Source organism: Balearica regulorum, chromosome 1 (assembly GCF_011004875.1).
Source record: "Balearica regulorum gibbericeps isolate bBalReg1 chromosome 1, bBalReg1.pri, whole genome shotgun sequence".
Lineage (NCBI taxonomy): Eukaryota > Metazoa > Chordata > Aves > Gruiformes > Gruidae > Balearica > Balearica regulorum.
In genome coordinates, this window is record NC_046184.1 from 69,280,537 (window position 1) to 69,304,756 (window position 24,220).

At 41.1% G+C, this 24,220-nt stretch overlaps 1 protein-coding gene across 2 annotated transcripts in view; it reads left to right on the plus strand.

Moving 5' to 3' along the window:
* Window positions 1–1,496: 1,496 nt before the first annotated feature.
* BCL2L13 (BCL2 like 13) overlaps window positions 1,497–24,220 on the plus strand; it is a 40,956-nt gene continuing 18,232 nt past the window's right edge. The window contains exons 1-5 of one of the 2 annotated variants that reach the window (XM_075757082.1): window positions 1,497–1,759; window positions 8,228–8,417; window positions 18,602–18,712; window positions 19,680–19,836; window positions 22,911–22,980. In XM_075757082.1, the coding sequence (XP_075613197.1) occupies window positions 8,297–8,417; window positions 18,602–18,712; window positions 19,680–19,836; window positions 22,911–22,980 (459 nt within the window). In that variant the 5' untranslated portion in view covers window positions 1,497–1,759; window positions 8,228–8,296. Of the gene's footprint in view, window positions 1,760–2,160; window positions 2,531–8,227; window positions 8,418–18,601; window positions 18,713–19,679; window positions 19,837–22,910; window positions 22,981–24,220 lie in introns of those variants that run through there. The other variant, XM_075757092.1, reaches the window with a different exon arrangement.

A 24,220-nucleotide genomic window follows, 5' to 3' on the forward strand; every position in this document is an offset into this window, starting at 1 on the left:
GTGAGCCTTGAGGGGACAGGCTCGGACGTCAGAGTTCAGCCTAAGAGTTCAGGGACAGTGAAGGGAGGAAATAATTTTTCCCTTGTGTGTAGTGTTTTTAAGGCTTTGGCTGGAATACTGCGTCCCAAGAAATGTCATGATGTGTTTAACTTGTAGCAGAAATTAAACATGAAGAGAAACTTGCTTATAAGGTCCTCAAGTAGATTTCTTTTGGCAATGCCTTGGGCTCCCCATCAGAGGACGCTTCGGTATCTCAAGGTCACTTTCAGCTGTCAGTCATATAAAGCTGTGAAACGCTGTTTTCAAAATCTCACAGTTTTTCCAGGTTTGGACTGGCAAACTAGCCTTTTAAACCCGCACCTGAGGGGCGTGTGGGTAGCGCTAAGGAGCACGAAGAGAAAAGCAGGAAGCAGGGAGGAGCTGGCTGAGCGGAGGGGAAGGACGGCCATGCAGCTGGCGGTGGGAGGCCACGGCCTTCAGGTGGAGGTGGCTGCGGGAAGTCTTGTGGTGGTTCCCTCAGTTCTGTTCTGCTTTGATGATTAACAGCCATGGCGCCAGCATTTCACTGTAGGAATACATGGTGGGGGTTCAAAGCATTATCATTGTCATCATTATTTTCTGTCATTTTGTGATGCAGGAATGTTCAGGACCATTTTCAAATGATGTGCTGATTCTTCAGGAGCTCTGTTACTGCTTCCATTGTTTTCTTTACAGCAAAATGTAAAGCAATCTTCATAACCTGTGATAGTATTTGGTCATTTTAGCTGGCAGGAAGCTTGTGCTTTCATTCTGCAGGTACATTTAGTCGAAAAAATACAACTGTTCCTTACAAATCAGTGTCAAATGTGCTATTTGTCATATCTGTGCTTCTTCCTGGCTTATTTCAATGTTGTTAATTTTATTGTGCCTTTTTTTCTATGTAAAAAAGTTTATTATAAAAATATGTATGTAACTTTAGTATTTTTTTAATTGCAATTGTTACAACGCAGGGAATCAACTTGTATTTTGGGGCTTGAGAACACTTTACACTGTAACACTATTACACTTTACTATTATTACTATTACTACTATTACAATCTAAATAATATTAAAACAATCAGAAGTATATTCTGACACACACACCCTCCAGCCTTACGGGACGCTTTCTGTTTGGGACTCTGACGCAGCTAACCCACACCTAGAGCCATCCAACCTGGATTAGGGCCGCGGAAACTCAGTGCCACCCATTCCTTTCCTCAAAATCCGCGAGGAAACCGCGAAGGGGTTAGTACGAATCCTCCACTCGCGTTTTTCTTTCGTACGTGTCCCTTTGACCGCGGAATAACCCGTTCAGGCCGGTGCCCGCCCCGGAGAGGGGCTTCCCTCCTCCCCTCCTTGCGCGCCGGTGGCCCACCAGGCGGGGCAGAGCCGCCTCCCGTCCCCTTGACCCCCTCCGAGGCGGAAGGGCCGGCCGCACCTCTTCCCGCCCCCTCAGGAAGTCACGTAGAGGGAGAGGCGTCCTGCTGGGCCCCGCCCTTCGGCGCGGGCCGTGACGCGTGACACAAACTGCTGTGACGTGATGCCCCCTTCACCCTCCCCTCCTCCCCGCCCCTCCATCATGGCGGCGGCGGCGGCAAATTAGGGCAGAGCTCGCATCGCCGCGCGCGCCCACCACCCCCCGGCGGACCGACCCGGAGCAGCGGTCGCTCCTCGCCCGGCGGGCCGGCCTGCCCCCCCTCCCCTCCTCCTCCTCCTCCTCCTTCCCCCGCGGCGCTCGCAGGTGAGGAAGGGGGTGGGAGCGGGCGCGTGATCTATTGGTTTATCGGTTTATTTTCCCCTCGCGCCCCCGCCGGCCGGGAGTTGGTGGGGGGGGGGTGGGGAGCGAGCACGAGGACGGCGCAGCCGTTAGGCAGCTCGGCGGCCGCGCGCGCGCCTCCACTTCTCCCCCCTCTCCCCCCCGCGCGTTGTCCGTGAGGGGAGGGGGGAGGCGGCCGCTCTCCGCGGGGTCGGTGGCCGGAGAACTTCCCCGCGGGGGCGGGGCGCGGCGTGGCCACGCCCCTCGGTGGCCGTTGGCGCCCCCCCCGCCCCCGCCGTGACTGCGGCTGAAGGACGCGTCCCTCCGTCCTGCCGCGCCCGGGGCAGCCCCGAGGGCCGGCGGTGGTGGCAGTGGTGCCCCCAGCGTGTCCCTGGGCTGCGGGACCGGTGCCGCCCTGGAGCGGGTGGCCGGGCCCCGCCCCGCGGTGTGGGAGTGAGGGGCTGCGCCCCCTCCGTCCCCCGACAGTTCCTGAAGGGCGGTGGCAAGGAGAGCCGGCGGCTCCTCCGCCGCAGGGGCTGCGGCCTGCCGGCCCGCACCTGCCGCTGTAGCGCGTAGGCTGTGACTCCCGCGCGGACCCCGCCGGCTGACTCATCTCGGCTTTTTTGCTCCTTGCCGTTTCTGCCCAGATATAAATATCTCATTCATCGCCGTAGTAACTGAGTAGCTTACGCTGCGCTCTCGCAGGCTGTTTGTCCGCTCTGGCTCTGCGTTTTTCTGGTGCTGTTGAAACTTAGGGTGAGCGCAGGGCTTCTGCCCTACCTATCTGGCCTCTTGTTCGCTGTCAAATCCAAATAGCGCTTGGCAAATTAAAAAAAGAAAGTGAATGAAAGTTTGTTAATGAAAGCTGGGTTTGTCATAATTTAATATTGTGGTAAGATTGTTTAGAGCTGGAAAAGATGAAGAATCTTTCCAGTAGATAACTCATGCAGTTTTTGGTTTTATTCCTAAAAGAAAAATCAAACCGCTTGCCTAGAATGTTCACTTAATTACATTTCCCTCTAAGGTCAGCTATAAGCCACAGCCTACATAAACGACTGTCTTAATTTCCAGTATTTCTATCCATTGAGTGCCACTAGAGGATCAGTAATGGATGCAGTATTGATTCATTTCCAGTAGGAATTGACATATTTGAACTCAGTAGTTCTCAGTTTATTAAAAACTATCTCATAGTCATACCATTGTATATTGTTGGAAAAGTACTCTGAAGAATTTATCTTCCATCGTGATCGGGTGCTTTGGAAAGTCTTACCTGTTATGTGAAGTGTTTTCAGAGACAAATTGCTGCGAGGTTAAACTAGTCCACACATGCGAGTCTCATCCAAAATCCCCACACAAGCCTTCCGGTAAGGTTGCAGAGCGCTTGAATATTTTCCATCTTGTTGATATGGGGTGTGGTTTTGTAGATCTGCAACTCCTTGAAATTTGGTACATTTGGATAAAGAGCACCATACAGATGTAAGGCAGTAGATTAGAGCGAAGCGAGTGGTTACCTGTTGCAGAGATTGATACCAGGTGGATGACCCAAACCCGTGAATATATCAGTGGCACGCTGCCCTAAAAATGATTTGAACTCCGGTGCTACCATTTTGTTTCCTCCCTAAATCTCCCTGTTCGTGCTTGGGTGAGCACTTGCTGACTGAGACCATGTGTGCTTTGAAATCATCCTCCAGGAGCAGTAAGTATTCTGCTAGAGCAGCGGTCTGGATGATTAAGTTTGTAGCTGGTAAGTGAGGCTTGGTAAACTGAACTGTAGCTGGCATCTGCATCCAGCCCTAGATTGAATCCATTTTCAAGTGGGACTTAACTACGGTGTTATTTGTAAAAAGAAGGCAGTCTGTGGCTGTGCTATTGTTTCTTGACCTGTGTTTTTATTCCATTAGAAATCAGTAGCAATATTGATCACCTACTGTTTTGTTTATAAACATGCAGCAAAATACTTTGTAAGGCTACAGTTCTAAATGCAAAAGGCAAGTCTCTGACCTGCAACAGTCAAACAGGTACGCAGTAGATCTTGGTGGCAGCTGGTGAACTGTTCTTATGGGCAGCATCATAACGCTGTTGTATTTTTGTCTTTTGAATGATGCACGGTAAACGCAGCTTGATGCATGCTAGGATTTTGCAGGTGAGGACTGAAACATAGCAGAGCCTCATCCAAGGGATTATATTCACTGTATTCGTTGGTAGACTTGCATTGCCTGTTATCTAATGTATAATTCTTCTGTGGATTAGGATGTGACAGATTGCATGAGGAAATGTCAGTCTGGCTGGAACTCCTGTTCTCAGGTTGGTTGAGCAGCTCAGCCCACATGAAACAAGTGACAGCAGGGTTGGAGGAGTAACAAGCAAAGTAGGCTTCAACAGGTGTAGCTTTTTATTCTTCCAACGGTGCAGGAATTGAGAAGGGTGAAATTATTTTGTAGGGAGTAATTGGTAATCATTTTGATCTCTTTAGCTTTTTAAGACACTGTATTCTTGCAGTGAATCTCTTACACCAGAAGTAACCTTCTTGCCCTTGCTTTGAGGCTTATGAGGTCTGTATCAAATGCCTTGTTTCCTCTGCTCCATTATATCTCCCATACAAGCCTTTGTCTTAGTCTCTTAAAACAATTTCTGGACTCTCTTCCATTTTGCTTCTGTAGCGGAAAGCTCTCCTTCCTCTGATCTGGTCTTTCAAGCTGCGTGTCCTCTTTCAATCCCACTCATTCCTGAAAATGGCCTTTTCTGAGATATTTACAGTATCTGAGTCAATATTTCTCTATTTCTTTTTGTAAACAAAAGCAGTAATTCACAATTCAAAATGAGTAATTCAGTTACTGTGTTGTGGGCTTCTGTCAAAGGAAGACCGGTGATTCTGAAGTGCTTTTCCAGTCTGACATTCTTCTATGTGGAGCTGAAGATATTTCTTCCATTCAAGTTCTTAAGTCCGCCTTCTCGTTTCAGTGTAAAACTACCTCTCAGAATATATCAACTAAAGTGATGAATTTTTTTCATCCAAAGCTTTTTTCCTTCATTCTTTTCCCAGGGAAACCACTATTTAAATAAGCTGTGGTCTCATTTTCTTTCTCTTTTTTTTTTTTTTTTTCCCTCCTCCCTGCAGAGGTGCTGAGCTAAGCATGCTGGAATTTTTGTGGGTTAGGCCTCACTGTTGCATATGGATCAACATGCTTGTTTTGATTGACTGTTTTTTTCTTTCATTTTTTGTGTTGATTTGGAATTATATTTTGAACAATAATCTTTTTTATATATACAGACTTGTTCTTTGATCCACAGTGTAGTGTCTGGATGTCTCTGGATGATCTGTCAGACCGATTCTTTTAGGACAGATCAGTTCAGGTTGTCTGGAAGGGCTCCCATTCACTGTGTAGGCATTGCGAGAAGTGTGTTGTTTTCAGAACTGTGGATCTCTACTGAACAAACCAGAACCGAAACATGCTGGGGAGCTTTTGCTTTTTGGTGAATGTCATCTTTCACACCTGGAGTGTGAAGATACGATGTAGTGATGGCATCTAGTGATCTGGTCTGAAGACTAGATCTATTGTTAAAGGATCCTACAGTCTTCTGAGCAGTTATTTTTTCCAGGTGTCACTGTGGAAGTGGATGAAGGGTAACTGTGTGTTGTGCAAAAGCTGCGCTTGTCCTCTGCTATAATTCCTTATGTTTCTGAAGCATGGTATGTTGCTTCTAGAGCACTGGGCTGGAAGAGGCAACTTAAATGTAGGATTTAAGTTGACGTTGCTCAAAAGTTTCAACACTGGTTCTTTCCTATATAAATCACTACTTCAAGCCATAGCAAAGACTAAACTGAATCTTTTTAGTAAAGGATTTCAAGCATTTTGAAATACGTGGCAAGAGGCAGGGCTTCCAGAGTGTAATCTTCATGAAAGAGTCCTCCTCTGTTTTCAATACTGAATGAGTTTCAGAAACTACAGTTGCTAAAGATTAAAGAAGGAACGCTTAGCCAATTTTACACCAGCTCTTTTCCTTTTTGCAGCTTTTAGTTTGACAGATAAATTTTTCTTTGCCAAGCTACCTACTCAAACGGTAACCATGCCACAGCACAGTTATAGTTCTGTTTATCCTCCGTAACCAGTTCTACTGCTATTAATCTGAATTCCTTTGCAGGCAGGAGGAGGGTTAGAAATTAGCCCAGACATCTTGCATAGCTAGACAGGTCAATGCTTTTATTTTGCTTGCTCTGGTTTTTATTATTATATTTGATCTTGAGGCTTCATTTGCAGATTGTGCTTTGGTTTGGTTCTCTCTGTTAGTCTCAAGGCATTTCCTGCATAATTGGGAACGTTCTTGAGATGTTCCCACTTCTGTTCCCTGTATATAGCATTTTTCTCATTCTAACTGCTTTAAACTTGGTTTAATTTTTTTCTTCTAAATGTAACTGGAGTCTCACACTAGTAAATTGTCTAGCTCCTTCAGTATCTGTTAAGTAGCTGTTCTGCATGTTTTTTGCATGCCTTTCATTTAGACATCCATTCTGATGGCCAAGAATAGGCTACTACTTGTTTAGGAATGACTCTTTGAAGTGATGGAGAACTCAATTTTGAGACTTTGTCTTAAAGCCCTAAATATTATTATTTGATTCATCAAGTTGACAGCGCGTTGGAAGTAGTTAGAATGGTCTGTTTTGGAAGGGACATTAAAGATCATATAGTTCCAACCTCCCTGCCATGGGCAGGGACACCCTCCACTAGACTACGTTGCCCAAAGCCCCATCCAGCCTGGCCTTAAGCACTTCCAGGGAGGGGGCATCCACAACCTCTCTGGGCAACCTGTTCCAGTGCCTCACCACCTCACAGTGAATTTCTTCCTAATATTTCTTCCTAATAACTAGTCTAAATCTACCCTCTTTTAGCTTAAAGCTGTTAGCCCTTGTCCTATCACTATATGCCCTTGCAAAAAGTCCCTCTCCAGCTTTCTTGTAGGCTCTCTTCAGGTACTGGAAGGCTGCTCTAAGGTCTCCCCAGAGCCTTCTTTTCTCCAGGCTGAACAACCCCAACTTTCTCAGCCTGTCCTCATAGGAGAGGTGCTCCAGACCTCTGATCGTCTTCATGGCCCTCCTCTGGACTCTCTCCAACAGCTCCATGTCTCTCTTGTACTAGGGCCCGCAGAGCTGGGTGCAGGACTTCAGGTAGGGTCTCACAAGAGCGGAGTAGAGGGGCAGAATCACCTCCCTTGACCTGCTGGTCACACCTCTTTTGGTGCAGCCCTGGACACAGTTGGCTTTCTGGGCTGCAAGCGTGCATTGCTGGCTCATGTTGAGCTTCTTGTCCACCAAGACCCTCAAGTCCTTCTCCTCAGGGCTGCTTTCAATCGATTCTCTGCCCAGCCTGTAGTTGTGCTTGAGATTGCACTGATCCATGTGCAGGACATTACTCTTGGCCTTGTTGAACTTCATGAGGTTCATATGGGCCCACCTCTCAAGCCTGTCAAGGTCCCTCTGGATGGCATCCCTTCCCTCCAGCGTGTCGACCACACCACACAGCTTGGTGTCATCAGCAAACTTGCTGAGGGTGCATTCGATCCCACTGTTCGTTATCCAGACTGTTCCTAATATAAAGAGCTAAAACATGTTGATTAATCTGAAACTTCCTTTCAATCTGTTCTATGGCTTTTCCACCACTTCTGTGTTGTTTTCTGACTTTTTTTTTTGCCTTGTCCTTTATGGCTGTTTTTAATTCCTCTCTACCTTAGTTTTTCCTGCTTTTCTTATTTGGATGTTTGAAAAAAATGACAAAACGATTAGAGTAAAACATGGAATTCTTTGGCCAGATGTTATAGTTAGGTATGGATTTCTGTTTTATAAGTATTAATGTCTGGGTGAGAAATCCAAGACACACAACCATCTGTTCTTCCAATGCCTGCAATGAATGTGGAATTTCCTCTGTTGACTATATGTTTTCCGTTGCTGTTGGAACAGTAAAATGAATTTGAGGCACTTGTGGTCAGTTTTTCTGCATTAAAATTGTTTAGAGAATCTGGGAAAGCAAAGAATTGGGAAAGTACTCATTGGACCTTAGGGGAGGAGTGACTCCTCAGAACCTGTATTTTTACCTCCAATTGTAGTTAACTAAGTCTTCAGAATCCCTCAAAAACTCTTTGCATGAATACATGTGTGTTTTTGTGCATGGTCAAGGTGGGAGGCATTAGGAGGCGGACACATGGTGAGGAACTGTTCAGTTTGCTTTAATGTGAGAGTATGTGCATCAAGCCGGAGTGAGAAATGCCACTGCTGGCGGCAGGCAGGCAGGGTCTTGGACTAGGGGGCAGTTCGTTTCGCTCTGCACGTTCTTATTAAAATAAGAATGCATAGGATATCAGGGCAAAAACCTGGATATTACTTTACGATTGTTACATAATTCCTTGTTTTGTATGAGTTCATGACCTATTGCAGCAAAACACTCTATTCTTTCCTTACAGTCTTCCTCAGTTACCCAGAGAAAACCCTACGTGCCCCATAAAAGCACTGCCGCATCACAAGCCAACCCGATGGCGTCGTCTACTGCTGTGCCTGTAGGATTTCACTACGAAACAAAATACGTAGTTCTCAGCTATTTGGGACTTTTATCACAAGAGAAACCGCAGGAGCATCCTCCTCCTTCAACTCAAGGTAATATTTGCATATTCATCTGTACCCATTTACATGTGCAACTGTATGCAATTAGTTCTTCAACTCTTTGTGCGTGGATGCAGACTGTTAGCCTGATGTTCAGTGTAATGCATCTCTTATTTTATTCATTTAAAATAATGGGAAGAGATGACGATCAAGTAAAAGTTGTTTGTATTTAGATTACTGTTTTAATTTGAGCTATGCCAGGGCTGATTGGCGTTTATGAAGTAAATAAGTGGTTTTAGTAGCTGTCTAAAGGTTAGGAGGGATGAATGTATATTATCTTCATGAGCTATCTTGAGAATTTGAGCCCATGCTTGCTTTTTTTGGGAGGCAGGTGGAAGTAAGCAGGGATGAGGTGGTGTTTACTGGCATAAACTCTAAGCGATGACTTGAGCAATCTGATGTGCTAAATAGTTTTGCCCTATTATGTTAACACTTCTGTTGTTGTCAGTCAGTGGTAGTGCGGCGATGTGAGGCTTAGCATGGCCTATGCTGCATTTATTAATTTATTTATAAGACGTCAGGGACTGCGTGGAGTCAGAGTCTTTCTTCCAGAAGACGTTCATGCATATAGGAGGTTAAATAAGTAAATAGGAGGCAGAATAAAAGAAGTTTGATAGATTGTGTTTCACATAAACCTAGGTTGTAAAACTTCCTTTATTTTGTGGTAGCATGCACTTAAACAATGGTGTTTGTCAAGATTGTTTTGGTGGCTTGTCAGCTCTTAATGAGTTTCAGTCAGTACTAGTTGCTGTGATTCAGAACTTATTTTGATGAAAGCTGTATTAAAAACAAAACAAAACAAAAAGACTTCAGGATCTTTTTCTTCTTGAACAAGCACTTAAGAATGCATACTCTGTCATTTACTGAACTCACCTGTCATGAAATGAGAAATTCCTGAAAAGAAAAGATAGCATCAAACATGACAGAAGTAATTTTATCAGTTTGGCACTAAAGCATATAGCATATGCTGGTTATATATCATTTATAACATTGAATTTATTTAACATCTTTGTTGGCAACATGGACAGTGGGATTGAGTGCACCCTCAGCAAGTTTGCTGATGACACCAAGCTGTGTGGTGTGGTCGACACGCTGGAGGGAAGGGATGCCATCCAGAGGGACCTTGACAGGCTTGAGAGGTGGGCCCGTGCGAACTGCATGAAGTTCAACAAGGCCAAGTGCAAGGTTCTGCACGTGGGTCGGCGCAATCCCAAACACAACTATAGGCTGGGCGAGGAATGGATTGAAAGCCGCCCTGAGGAGAAGGACTTGGGGGTATTGATTGATGAGAAGCTCAACATGAGCCGGCAGTGTGTGCTTGCAGCCCAGAAAGCCAACTGTGTCCTGGGCTGCATCAAAAGAGGTGTGACCAGCAGGTCAAGGGAGGTGATCCTACCCCTCTACTCCGCTCTTGTGAGACCCCACCTGGAGTCCTGCACCCAGCTCTGGGGGCCCCAGTACAAGAGAGACATGGAGCTGTTGGAGAGAGTCCAGAGGAGGGCCATGAAGACGATCAGAGGTCTGGAGCACCTCTCCTATGAGGACAGGCTTAGAGACTTGGGGGTGTTCAGCCTGGAGAAGAGAAGGTTCCAGGGAGATCTAATTGTGGCTTACCAGTACCTGAAGGGGCCTACAGGAAAGATGGTGAGGGACTGTTTATCAGGGAGTGTAGTGACAGGACAAGGGGTAATGGGCTTAAGCTGAAGGAGGGTCAATTTAAATTCATAGAATCATAGAATGGTTTGGGTTGGAAGGGAAAATTAGATGTTAGAAAGTTATAACTTTTTTTAAAAAAGTTATAACTCTGCTGTTGGAGTGGTGAGGCACTGGAACAGGTTGCCCAGAGAGGTTGTGGATGCCCCCTCCCTGGAAGTGTTTAAGGCCAGGTTGGATGGGCCTTTGGGCAACCTGGTCTAGTGGAGGGTGTCCCTGCCCATAGCAGGGGGGTTGGAAAGAGATGATCTTTGAGGTCCCTTCCAACCCAAACCATTCTGTGAATCTATGATTCTGCGATTATTACTGAAACCTCTCAGAAATATTTGAATTAAAACTGAATAAAGAGGAAGCTGCAAATGCTTAAATAAAAATGTAGTCAGTTAAGAGGACTTTCATGCTCCTGAATATAGATAACTTTTAAGTCTACTTTTCAGATATTATTTAGATATGTTAGCGTGTGTGACAGCAGGGTGTAGTTGGATTTGCTATTAAAATACTCCAAAGCATTAATATTTTTCAAATCTGTTCTTTCAGCCCTGTTGCTCTAAACCTTCCCTTCTAAACAGGAAATTCTCCTGCATTTCCCCAACCCTCCCTCCCAAAACCAGACAGTGAATACAACTTCTCCTTCCCTGGTCATCTTTCACTGAAATTAGATCTTTTTCAGTGTTTTTACTGCTTTCTGATCAAAGGTTCTGGATAAAATAATTTTCCCTTACTTCTAATCTGCCATGTTATTTCTCACTCTGTTCTGTAATGCTTTGGATGGACTTCAGCCTGCTACTGAACTAAGTGCAAACACTTCATCCTTCTGGTTCAGGATTTGTTTCATTCTTTCCTAACTCACTTTTCCTGGTACTTTTCTGCTTTCCGCAGTTCCAACAGCTTTCCTTTGTCTGACAGTTACTTTATAAAAATCCTTTCTCCTACTTCTCTTGTTGCTTGTAATTGATCAGTTGTTTCATCTGCACTCCCAGGGTATGTGTGGTCACAGCCCTGTGTTATTTTGAAGTACTGTATACATCTTCTTTGAATATTAAGTAGGTTATATATACAGTCTGTGTCTCCTTGTTGTCTAGCATGTGGCTGATGCCTACTTGCGGAGAGCTGTACCAAAGCACTCTGCTCTATATGCTCTATGTTCTCCCCTAGGGAGGCAGCGAGAGAAGCAGCAGCAGCCTGTAATGGGTACTACCTGCAGTGCCTAATGCACTGCTGGAAGGTAGCTGGGTGTTACAGTAACAAGTGTGGTCTGAGAAACCTGGTTGGAACAAGAGAGATGTGAAAGCCAGTAAATGAAAATGAAGAGCTGTTGTGTAGAATCCCATCACGAAGAGGAAACTTCTGGGTTTTTGTAAGGAAAACATGTGAGAGGTAATAACAGGATGGCATTACATCGTGCTTGTCAGTGTGTTTTTCAAGCAGCATCATGAACCATTGATACGATATCTTGACTGATCCTAACTTCCTTTCATTGATGGCTTTTGTAGTACTTTAAATGCTGGTCAGTAGTCTTTCTACTCTCTATGGCTGAACACCGTTGACTTATGAATTGAGAGGATTCTGATACAAAGTACCTGTCACTTAATCTTATTTTGCTTTAATTTGGTTACTGTGCTGACAGACCTTTCTTGGGAAACAATTGAAACAGTGAAGTTTGGCTCTTGCCTGTTTCTATTTTAGTTGCAGAACACTTCTCAATTTTATGTGTTTCATTCATATGAGGTGTTGACTCTGGTATCTGGTACTTTCCCTTCATATATTTTTCTTAGATCCAAATAAGTCCTTGCTCTTTGTCTGATTTCTGTATCATGTTACAATATAAGGCGAGTATCCAGAAAGGCTGGCTTTGTCCTCACTGTGTTAACCTCCTTCATCTCCTTCGGTGTGGGAGAGTGAGGGACTCCTCTAGAGGGCAGTTCAGAGCAGGACCCTGATTACATTCACCTTCTGTCACCCGCTGGAGGATCTTCTCCCTTTCCATCACATGTATACAGAACATGGGGAAATAAGGCATGCTAGGTGTAGTTAGTATTTCTGTACCTCCTTTGAGTCTCCTTCTACAGCAGTCTCCCATGTTTCAGTGAAGTTTCAACACTCCACTTAAACCAGAGAATATATGATAGGTCAAAATAACAACCAAAAAAAGCCATCTTTCCCAAAAGGAGTTGTACTATTTTATCTCTGCTAGAACTGGTAGGAGAAATTGAATGCTTTTGTCCATTCCCCTCCAATGGTCATCTCCTCCCCCAAACCTCTGCTTTCCTGCATTTTGTATTAGCGAGTTCTTTTTCTCATGCATGTCTTTTTATTCAAAAAGATAAGAATAAATCTTTAAGATATTTGTTAGATTTCATGTTAAAACATCTCATTTTTTGCAGACATAACATGCTTTACCAGATCGATGGTTTTCAGAGGGATTTTATTTAGTGAAAACTCAGACAAATTACACAGAAAATTACTTCACTGTATTTCCTTTTGGATCTTTTGGTTGGTCTTGATTTTGTTGCAAGAAAGATGGCTTCAATTACAAGAGCTAAAAACACTTCTGGCTTCAAGCAAAGAAGGCCGATCTAAGTCAACATCTGATTACTACTGTGAAAGCTTTATTTAGATAGTTTCTCTTCAGTGCAGGGACTGGAGAGAGGACCATCCACAGTATTCCAGGCTCTTGAAGAAAAGACAGTTTTACTGGACAAACCAATCTTCTAACATCACAGCTCTATAGTATTCTCTAGTTGATTTCAGTATCTCCAGAGGAAAATCCAGCAAACTTAACTTGGCAGTAGTTTGAGAGATTGTTCCTATTACCGTTTTGGCAGAATAGTGATTCTGCATAGCGCTCACTTCACTGTAAATGAAGCAAAGTCCTCTAGCAGTAAATTCTGTTAGTTTTGGTTGGTTTTCAGGTAGGTGAATAATACAAATTGCTTGGATAAATCTGATAAAACACACACCATAAGACACAATCTGTGTAAATTCATGTGGTTTGAGGCAACAGATGAGTACAATTATTTAAAATGTGTGGAAGCTCTCAGCTATCTGTTCATTCGATTCTGGAGAGATGCTTTAGTATTTTTTCAGGACTCTTGTAATATCTATAACTACTGGTTCATACACAGGAAATAAATACCAAGTACTGGAAAACATTTCTACATTTTTCCCCTTGAAGTTCATGCTCATTATAGAAGTTTCCAGGTTGCTGCAGTTATTAGTCCTACTTAATTTTTAAGTGAGTCAAAGTACTTTGTTTTTGTGATTCAATATATTTATATTATAAATGTTTCTTTGTGTTTCATCAAAGGGTAACTTTTAGTGTATTTCTGTTTTTTAAATCTACATCCCCACGGTTTGACCCCATCCCATGAGCCTGTGGCTGTAACAAAGATTCTGAAGGAAAGTAGTTGTTCTGTGTTTTCCTTGACAGAATGAGAAATCTTAAATAATCCCTTAGCTCACATAGTGTCTGGAAGATTTATAACGAATGCTGCTACTGCATGGTGGCATAGATTACTCAAGAGGTGAACGAGGTTTTGACAGTTTTACAGTTTCCCTGAGGTGCATGCTATCCACAGTATTTTAATCCAATTATTGTGCACAGTGTTCTTTTGACCATTTATTATCTGTTTTGGGATTGCTGCATGAAGTGTTGTATATAGTCAGTGATCAAGGCATTTTAGTAGTTTCTAGAGAAATGGGGTTTAGAGAGAAATGGGGTTTACGTTCATTTGTTCACTTGCTTCGGTTAGAAGTGAATTCTGTCACATTTCAGGAAATACATGTACGGATAGGCAGAGATGGTCAGGTTTCATACATTGTGGGTAAGCTCAAGGCTCTTTAGTGGCCATCCCAAATCTACCTAGTAGTACCTCTTTTATATGGTTTTGACTGTCGTGGGTTGGATACCTGTCATTGCAAGATTTTCTGTAATCAGGTGACACTTGGAGTGGCTGTTGCAGAGTATCTTGCTTTTCTTCATACTCCATCCCCATATCTTCACTTACTCTTCATAGTACCTACTATTGGTCTGTAGGAAATGAAGGAGTTTTTGAGGTGTTTTTTAGCTTAGATGAATAACTCATTCCTTAGAAACTTTTCTCTTAAGGCAAAACATGCCTACTTTGGCTGAAAAATCACAGGCTGAAAAGGTACACGTATGTGTACCAATCCAGTTCGTGGTAATGAGGGAGTTATTTCCTGAACTGAGGCAAGGAAAGGGGGGAGTTGGGGGTATGACTTGGAGCAGAAATAGGTGGTCCCTCCAAGAATGTGAATTCCCACTTAGGCATCCTTGCTGCCCACAAAAAAAATTGACTATTAGTTGGCAATGTCTTGTCTCTCTTTGGTTCTTAATATTTTGAACTTCTTTAGTTTCTTCTAAGCTGAGCCTTCTTATTGTTTATAAAGAGCTGCTTTTAAACGTTTCTCAAATCAATGGCTACATCTATGTATGGCAGTCTGTGTTCTGAAGTTTGCTGGGATAATGGATATACTTTTCATTAAAGGAAACATGAATATACTTATAAAGAGATTTCTTATATTTTTGTCACTTCTCAGTTCTTGCAGAAATTTTAGAAACTTACTTATTGTTTTAAAAAAGTCTGAGATGTTAAATACTAGAATCATGCTGAAAGTAAATTTTGAAGTCAATATTGACTCTACAGAGGTAGAACTTGAAAACAGATGTTGTTAGATCAAACTTAGAAGCATGAAAAAAAAAAAAGGGGGGCAGCAATCTCTGGCATCAAAGGCTTTAATTGACTATGCATTCACTTGAACTGAAGAGGCATAACACATTTTCAGTTTCTCCTTATAGTTGCTGTTGTCTCTTGTTAGCCATAATTTGACACTAACACTGTAGAATCAGATGTGCAGGCTCTCTAGCTCTGATGAATGACTTCCCATCCCTCCTCCTCCTGGGATCTAACCTGAGAAACAAGTTAGTCTTGTAATGTCACTAAACTTCTGGAATGGCCTTATCGGTGCAGTTTTACTGAAGTATTACATTTGTTTAGTAGTCATAATACTGTCTGATTGTCAGTGACACGGGGCTTGATGGACTTTTAGAATACATTTTCCCCTACTTTGCAGGTTACCTCCAAATACCTGAAAAACAAAATCTTAACAAGAACACGCTTGTGCAAAAGGGAATGTTTATTCCATGAATAAAAAGTAGAATACACTAACTTCTTTGTGTAAGACCCTGTAACGGAGGTGTGTTTTGTCTTTGGGTTTGGAAGAGGCCTTTCAGAGTCAATTCACCAAAAGCCTGTAATAGGCAAACCTGTTTTTTTTTTAGCATAGGAAAGCATTCAGTGTTTGTGGATCTTACAAGTACCACTTCTGATGTGACCATTTGCATTGTTAAACAATGAAAATATGTTCTCATCTACTAGAAGCTATTTTTACTGTTTTATTCTACCTATTTGCAACCTGACTTGGAAGTCATCTAAAGAAGAAGATACCACTCGCGCGCTTTGCTATTGGAATATGCTGTTCTCCAACATGGGGTGCAACTTTTGTTGGTAGCGGTCAACATACCGGAGAAGCAGAAAGCTGAAGTCCATTGATAATTAGGGGAATAAACAGGGCAAAGTCACTGCTCCGGGAGGGGCAGGGTTTTGATGGTTTGTACAACTGAAAGTCAGGTGCTATTGCAATCAGCAGCTGCTGCAAAGTTGTGGGTGTTACGAGATGGAAACCATTGACTGCAGCACTGATTATCTAAACAGCTCTTTTGTATGCTGGCAGCAATGGAATTTCTCTTCCTTCCGTTTTCCAGGTGACTTATTATCAAGTATGACAGCTTGTCATGTGTGATCATCATCACATTAGTCTCGTGAGAATAGGCGCTCTTCTGAATACCCTCATCCCTTCCATATACAGGGTGAAGCACAGGTTAAAAAAAGAGTTTGTACTTGCATATACTTGTTGCGCTTGACTGTGAAGCAGCGGTTTGGTCGTTCAAAGAGGCGACCTTGAAGGGACTGACAAGGCATTAGTGAGTGTCTGTTCATTAACCAAAAGGAGGAACAGTTTGCTCCTCTCTGGAATTTATTGTTCAAAGTGGCAAAACGAGACTGTTTGAGAAGGGATTTAAGAAGCTAAATAAAGTTATTCTCAACATAGTGATGATGATCTGTGTGGTTAAGTAAAATGGAATTAAAGTGACTATTTGTTCCTTTAAACTGCTCACATAAATGTAAACATTTTACACTGACTTGTGCATTGGTTTAGAAAGATTTTGTCTCTCAGATATCTATTGAGTGCTGAGGTTTTTAAGCATTAGCACACATTCAGTGGGTTGATTCTGTGGATTTTTAAATTAACTTTTCAAATATAGGAAACCTTGTAAGCTTATTTCCTAGTGTTTTTTTAAATACAGAAAAAGCACAGTGTATTTTACTACACATCTGTGTGTTAACTACTATTGTTGCTTTTATGGTTTTCACACACTCTGATATGAAACCTACTGATACTACATGTTGATTATGAAGGAAAGGGGAAGGCAATACAACACTTAAAGTGAGTTCAAGCAGATTTAAATAGAGATGAACCAAAGAAAATAGGCAGTTGTTCATAAGGCCAGCAAATTATGATTTAGTGTCATCAATACAAGAATGAAGACATGCTAGAAAGCTACACTGGATGTTGCAGGACTTACCTGAAGATTTGGCTGTGAAATATAAGTGATGAGGAAGAAATGAAGTCATGTGATACCAACATTACAGATGTAAATCTTTTCCCTTTTTATTTTCTTCTACTGAGTGAAGAACATTTGTAGAGCAGAACAATGTCTAGATGCCAAGGTAGAGCTGTAGGCAGTCACTGTAGGTGCAGAAAGGGTGAGATAGGTTGGAGAGTCATCAGTATTTGGGTGCATGAGTAAGAAACAGTGGACATGGGCAATGTAATCAGAAGGTTGGCCAGGGGGTGATCTTTAAATCATGGCTATGAGAGAATGTGAAGTCCCAAAAAAGAATTCTAAGGAATATTCAGAAGTAAGAGGGCTAAGAAAATGTGGTTTTGGTAACTCCGTCGCTGATACTGTTGAAAGTAGCAGGGTGCAGGGCTAATGGGGACTGATAATTGACCCATAACTTACGGAAGAAAATGGCTGGAAGGGGCATTGCTTAGCAAAGGGAAGTTTTGTGGTCAATTTTATTTATTTGTTTTTTTCAAGAGTAAGTTGATACAAAATTCACTTTTATATTTGTGTGGATATAACAGAGATCCATTTTATCTCTAAGCAGGACATTTTGAGGAACTGGGAGAAAGAAAGAAGAAAATTTCAGTGGTAGGCTGTTGATTCAGTGATGTTTGGTGAAAATAAAACAGCAGTTAATGGAACGGTTTTTGTAGTGTGCTTTAAGAATGGGATTGAAAGCTGATGGAAGGAATAAAGATGAGCAAACCCAAAGAAAAAGCAGATAAATAGCAAGAGTTTTGAGTTGGAACTCTGTCCCAGACATCTAGTCTTTCCATTAGTACCCATCCCATAAACCAGTTACTTGAGTAGTTACCTTGCCGTACGGCCTTATATTGGAAAGGTTGACATTCAGCAGGCAGTTCCTCAAATATTCAAATGTTTTAAATAACTTGGCTTGCTTGAAAACAGTTTTGTGTCTCTGTTTTGCTGTAGCAAAACAAATTAAGACGATTGGGAGTCTATGTAATCCGGAATGATATGGCTGAAACAATTTCTTGTTACCAAATATCTAGAGTCAGCACACGGAATATGTATTCGTGATCTCAGACCATGGCATGTGTATTTCTGGGGATATGCAGCCATTTCAGATTCCTAAATGACTTGATTAGGGGATGAGAATTGACAATTGACTGACAATTGTGGGGTCCTTTGTCTCTATTGTTACTTGTGAAGCCAGTCTTAAATTATTTCACTGTGGCCTGTAGACTCCTCATGAACAGTGAAATGATGCACAGTTAATAGATTTTGGGACTCTTCACTGATGTCATTACATAGTTGCTCTGAGTATTTTTGTAGATTTTGCAGGCATCAATATCAATTTTATATTTTGCTACTAAAAACCAAGCTTATGCCTACGTCTGCTTTGTTTTGGTGTAGTTTGATAATGAGTGTATTAGTTTTAATGACTGCTTGTTTATGTGCCTTGGTTTGATTTTGGTCTTAAATTTAAGATAAGTTTGTTTTTAAAGCTGTTGCATGTATTCTGTTTCTGGCTTTACAGTTCTAATTTTTTTAATATATTCATATTTCAAGCACCTATTCTATCTCAAATAGGACTGGAAGTTTATGTGTTCCTGGGTTCATATAATAAAACTTTTGTAATAAGTGCCCTTAAGGGATCATACTTTTTATGTTGCTATCTGAAATAGAACTTTCACCCTGAATTCCTTAATGGAACATGATATTGAAATATTAACTATAATCTACCTTATTTGAAATACTATATTTGAATAATTTCTCTGGTTTCTTTTAGGGACTCAACAACAGCTTATAGCACAACATGCTTTGGAGAAAGAGGCTTTGGAGAAGATTAAAATAGAAATAGAGGAGGAGCTAAAACATCTTGATGAAGAAATCTTGGAAGGTGCTCTTCAGATTTTCCCATTTCAGTCGATAAACTCTGTGCACTATAATGGTGGTTAATTTGTAACAGGCACTCTAGTTAAAGAGATTTTTGGATGCATTGAAGCTCTTTACCATCCTCCCCCCACAAGATTTCTACACATTGTCACGTGAAGTCAAATAGTTAAATGTTACCGTTTGGAGTGGTGGAGTCTAGCCAAAGCAAACAATTGAATGACATTTAATAGGCTACTATAAATAATGAAATGCAAGCAGCTCTTGAGCTGCTCCAGTTGATGATAGAAGTGAAATCATTCCTCAGCAGCTAACATTCAGAGGAGTGTGGACTTAAACCATCAGATTTCTCACTTCCACCAGGTTTATTTTTTTTTACATGCTTCGACCTGTAGATGTGGCTTTTATAAGACTCCCAGTAAGGGATGGTTTGGAAACAACCTTTGCTTTGCATGTATGTTGCAAATTGGATATCTGAAGTAGAAAGGCTCTAGATCTGTTTACATTCATCCATATAGACCTTTCTTAGAAGTTTTGAACTGAGAAGGAACAGATTAGATGAACAAAATATTATTGTAAAAAATGATACTCTAGTACTGCTGCAGATATGTCCACATGCCGGCAAATTTTACCATGGAAAAGTGGCTGTCTTGCTGCTCCATCAGGGTTGGCATCACCTTAAAATTGAGACTAGCTGCACATTCAGCTAACTTGCTGGTTAGGATGCTGGTTAGCTGTGAAATAAGAGCTGGAGAGGAAGCATAGCTCAAAGTCATCTATGGCTTGTAAGTACTGCTTCCAGAATATATTTGGACTATACTTATTTTACTACAATTTGTTCATAGCATGCTTTGACTATAGAGTTGGGATTTCTTCATCCCTCATGTAAACTGTGTTAGCTGATGGGATAAGAAATCTAAGACTGTTGATTCTTATATGAATCTATTTTATTTTGTATACTTTTTTTCTCTCAGCATTTACCACTACGGGATTTGACTGCCACACTTCCCCAGTGTTCAGTCCTGCCAATCCAGAGAGCTCAATAGAAGACTGCCTGGCTCATTTGGGGGAGAAAGTGTCCCAGGAATTGAAAGAACATCTGCACAGAGCACTGCAGAGCTTGCTTAGCAAGTGAGTTTCCATTTGCTTTTTCAAAGAGGAAGGTATTTACTTTTGCATTGTGACTGCTGCTGAAATGCTAAAGATGGGACTACATTTTGTATTGCATTTCTTTCTTTTTCAATGTTCCTTTATCTGGCTGTTTTTTTGTTTTGTGTTGTAATGTGCAAATAGTTCTTTGTGGTATTTGCTCTTTACAGTAATGTAAGTTCTAAATTTTTTTCTAAGCTTTTATCATTGAACTTCTGAGACTAATTTGAGTTGCTGGTGAAACTAGCAGCTGGCAGCTGCCAATTGCCATTGCCAATTCCATGAGTTCTGGGCTGTAGCCAGATTAACTTATTTTACCTTATAGATAAGAGTGGAGCTGAAGGTTTGTTGGTAGTCTGGCTAAAGATGAGTAGGAGAGTTTCCCTGGAAGGATGGTACTTAGATGTGTACCATTCAGGTACACATCTGAAGCACATGTGGGCCGCTGGGCTAAACTTGGTGCCTTAAGAGCTGTCCTGCCTGTTTAAGCTTATTGTTTAAATAGCACATTGTATTTGCATTAGCAAATAGGTATCTGAGTCTGTTTTGTGGATTGGTTTAAATAGCATGGCTCAAAAGAAACCAAAAATCTCTAGTACTACTCTTTCAGAGTTTGCATAGCTGTTCACAAACTGTTTGAACAACAAGGTACTGGAAGACTAGAAATCAGTACCTAAAACTTTCTGATGCATGGGGCTTAAGCCTTCCATACAAGCATTGGAGAGGGATCTCATGCCCTCGTTAAGGTAATACCTTTTATGGCAGACTTCTGGAAGATTATGAATTTGGAAGTCATTCCATCTGAGCATCAGGAAACATGTTTTTACTGTGAGGGTGACTGAGCACTGGCACAGGTTGCCCAGAGGGGTTGTAGAGTCTCCATCCTTGGAGATATTCAAAAGCTGTCTAGGCAGCCTGCTGTAGGAGACCCTGCTTGAGCAGGGAGGCTGGTCAGGATGTTCTCCAGCAGTGCCCTTCAACCTCAACCATTTTGTGATTCCTTAACTAGCCCATCTATTCCTTAACTAGTTCTCTAGTCAACAACTAAGGGTTGACTCTTTATGACCAATGAAATTTAAAAATGGCTGTTGAAGGTCAGGTAGGTCAGGGCTTTGGGCAACCTGATGTAGTGAAAGATGTCCCTGCCCATGGTCTTCAAAGGTCCCTTCTAACCCAAACCATCCTATGATTCTATGACTGACCTGGATTTCACAGCAAAGGTGCCAAGTAACATCTGACCAGACAGATGAATGTGGTTGTCTCATTTTTCATCCAAGGGAAAAGTACACTCTGTCAACTTGGCATTTAACTTTCAGAAACTAATATATATACTGTCTGCTTCTATATGAACTTTCTGTAGCATCAAAAATTAAGTTCAGTATTGTGTAAACTAACAATTATTTACCCACAGAAAAGAATATGTGGGGTACAAGTTTCTCCTTAAGCGGCAGAAGATACGCTAGTGTGTTCCTCCAGAAATAGCAGAAGCTTATCTGCCTTTACAAGCCAGGCATTTGTGTCATGTGGCCTTAAAAACTTGTACTTGGTATCTTCTAAAGAGCTGAAGTTTTGATAAATACCTCACTACACTAAAAATACCTCACTACACTAAAAATACTAAAAAAACAGACTGGTAGCAAGTTGGAAAATTAACAGTAAGCTTTGCAACCCATCTTTTTTGTGTGTCTAAAATGATAAATTGAAATAGCAGCATTTTAAGTTTAAATGTCTTAAAGATTGCAGATAATTGTTTTTGGAAAGTTCCTCAGATGAAGTCTTTGAAAATTAAGTGGTTCTAGCTTGTTAGTAGCCTAATGTTCTAGGCTTCTTGTGTTTTCTGTAGGGAAATGTTTGCATTCTAAGTTTGTTTTTTTATTTATATATGTACGTACATACATACATATAAAGTCTGAAATGCCTGTGAAAACATGTTGAGACACATGCCTTTTTATAAGGCAAACTAGAGCTACTGTTTAATCTCTTGATAATATCCTTCCTGCAGCTGTTGTTGCTTTTCTCATTCCACTGATTGATTTGGATTTGTGTTTTAAAGGAACTAACGTACCAAAGAAGTTAAGAGAATGCACTTAAAATGACAAATCGGAATTATGTTTTCCCCAGTGTGCTTTAACTCTGTTCTTTTACCCATGTTTGCTACAGTAGTGCTATCTGATGCAATACTTATTTTGCTTATATTTTCCTGTCCTCTTATGTGCATATAAACAAGTATGTTGTGGTACAGTAGGCTGTTAGACCAAGAAAGATTCTTGGAGTTCAATAAGCAGTCTTCTGTCCAATAGCAGTTACCACTATTTCCATTTAAACTAAAGTCTGAACTTGCCTTTTGCCATGATCTGGCTTAGGACAAACACTTTTGAAGCAGTACATCTTTCTGCTGTCAGTTGGCAGAAAGTCGTTACTGACTCTAAGATACTATATCATCATGGAGGAAGGACTATGGAAGAGAGGAATTTCATCATCCCCATTCAGAGATGTAGAGATGTGATCAATCTAAAATAGAGTTATCTGCAGAAATATGAAGGGGGTTTTGTGATCAAAAGTGCTGTTTCTTGCAAATAAAGGCTTCAACTCTAACACAATGTTAATGTGGTCAAGCAGTCTGTGTTGGTTCATAGCCTACATTGTTTATTAAAATTTTACTCTGCATCGGCCTCTATCTCTCAGATAAATTTCTTAGTAGAATTTTTTATCTCTAAAGTCTTAGATTATAAAATATTATATGCAAGAACTTAGAATGTTTGGTAGCATATCAGAGAACCTATTTATTTAATGTCCTTTAAGTTGTAGAGCATCAAATTATTATGAAATTCACATAACCAATTATATGAAATTGTGAAACTGGGAGAAGGTGATGCCTTCCTGACCCTGTCTGGTGCTGGTGTTTTATGTCCGGAAATGTGAGACCTGTTAGCTCTTGAAAACTATTTGCTGTGATACATGTGAAAATATTTTGTTCTCTGGAAACTGAGAATTTTATTTTATTCTTGTTCTTTTGTTTCCTTTTATAACTTTCAGTGTTGGTTTAACTTCTGCAGGCCGGTGACATATCAAGAATATCGAGAGCGCACACAAGAGACAGCTGCTCATGCCAGTGGGTGGAACAAGGTACCAAATAAGTGACTTTCACTTTGATATCTCTCACATCTATTTGATGTCCATAGTGTTTTTACTAGGTACAGTTATGATTCATAGAGGACCAAGAATAAAAAGAGCCCAGTTGTTTTTAGTATGGAGTAACTTTCACTCTCAAAATGGTAGCTGTGGACATAATGTGTGGTTTTTAGATAATTTAGCCAGACGTTATCTAATGGAAGTGTTAGGTCAATCTTCCTTTATTATGGTAAAATGAAAAAGTTAGAGTTGTTGCTTGACATTTTTTTAAAAAAATCATTGAACTTTTTTGAATTCCCAAGAGAGAATTATTTCTTTAGCAGTTCTGTAATGAAATCTGAGACAGATGTTTTCATACTATTTCTCTACTGTTTCTTTGCTCCCATCTTAGGTTCAAAATATATGTAAAAACAAGTGGTGAACATGGTGAAAATAAAAATTGGTAGTATCTTCACAATATGTTCAGAAAACATAAGGAATGGTGTGCCTACCTGGTTTCAGGAGTAGTTATCTCAAATTATATGAAGCTTCTTTTTAAAACACAAATCTGTAAATGAACTCTCTTATAATAGTTTCAATGTAGAATGAGTAGAATTACTGTTCACAGATTCATCTTTCATTTATCATTCAAATTCATCATCTTAATCATTCTCTGATGGATTCAGTGGGCATCAGAAAAAGAATGAAAGAATGAAGTAAGTATCTGCAAATTTAATCACAAATTGAGTGTTAAAATTTAGTCTTAAATTTAAAATAGAACAAGATTTTTTCCCCCCTCTTTACGTTGTTTTTTCCAGAAATACTTTTCCTTAACTAAATTCCCCTGCTTACTTCAGAAACTGATCTTCTAACCAAGGGTGTGGGCACTTTTAAAGCAGTTTATTAAACATTGCTTGACAAGTTACTGCCCAGGGCACCAGCTATTATAATTGGTGTGTGTGTGCTTTCAGTTTATCATCTTGTGATTCAGAGCATTTTAATGTAAACAACCATGAAATCTGATTATCAAGAAGGTGGCTTAAGTGAGCACATTTTACTAATGAAATTTAGTGAAAACTAAAAACAAGCATAAAACCAGTCATTGTGGCTCAGCTGGCAAGGGAGGGGGTAGATGGAACTTGTGAGTTGCCTGTTATGTCTCCCTATGCTATTGGTACACCTCTCATGAAGATTCAGCCCTGGGTAGATGGATCAGCCACGTTTAGGGGTTTGTGATTCAGCCTTTATTGCTGCT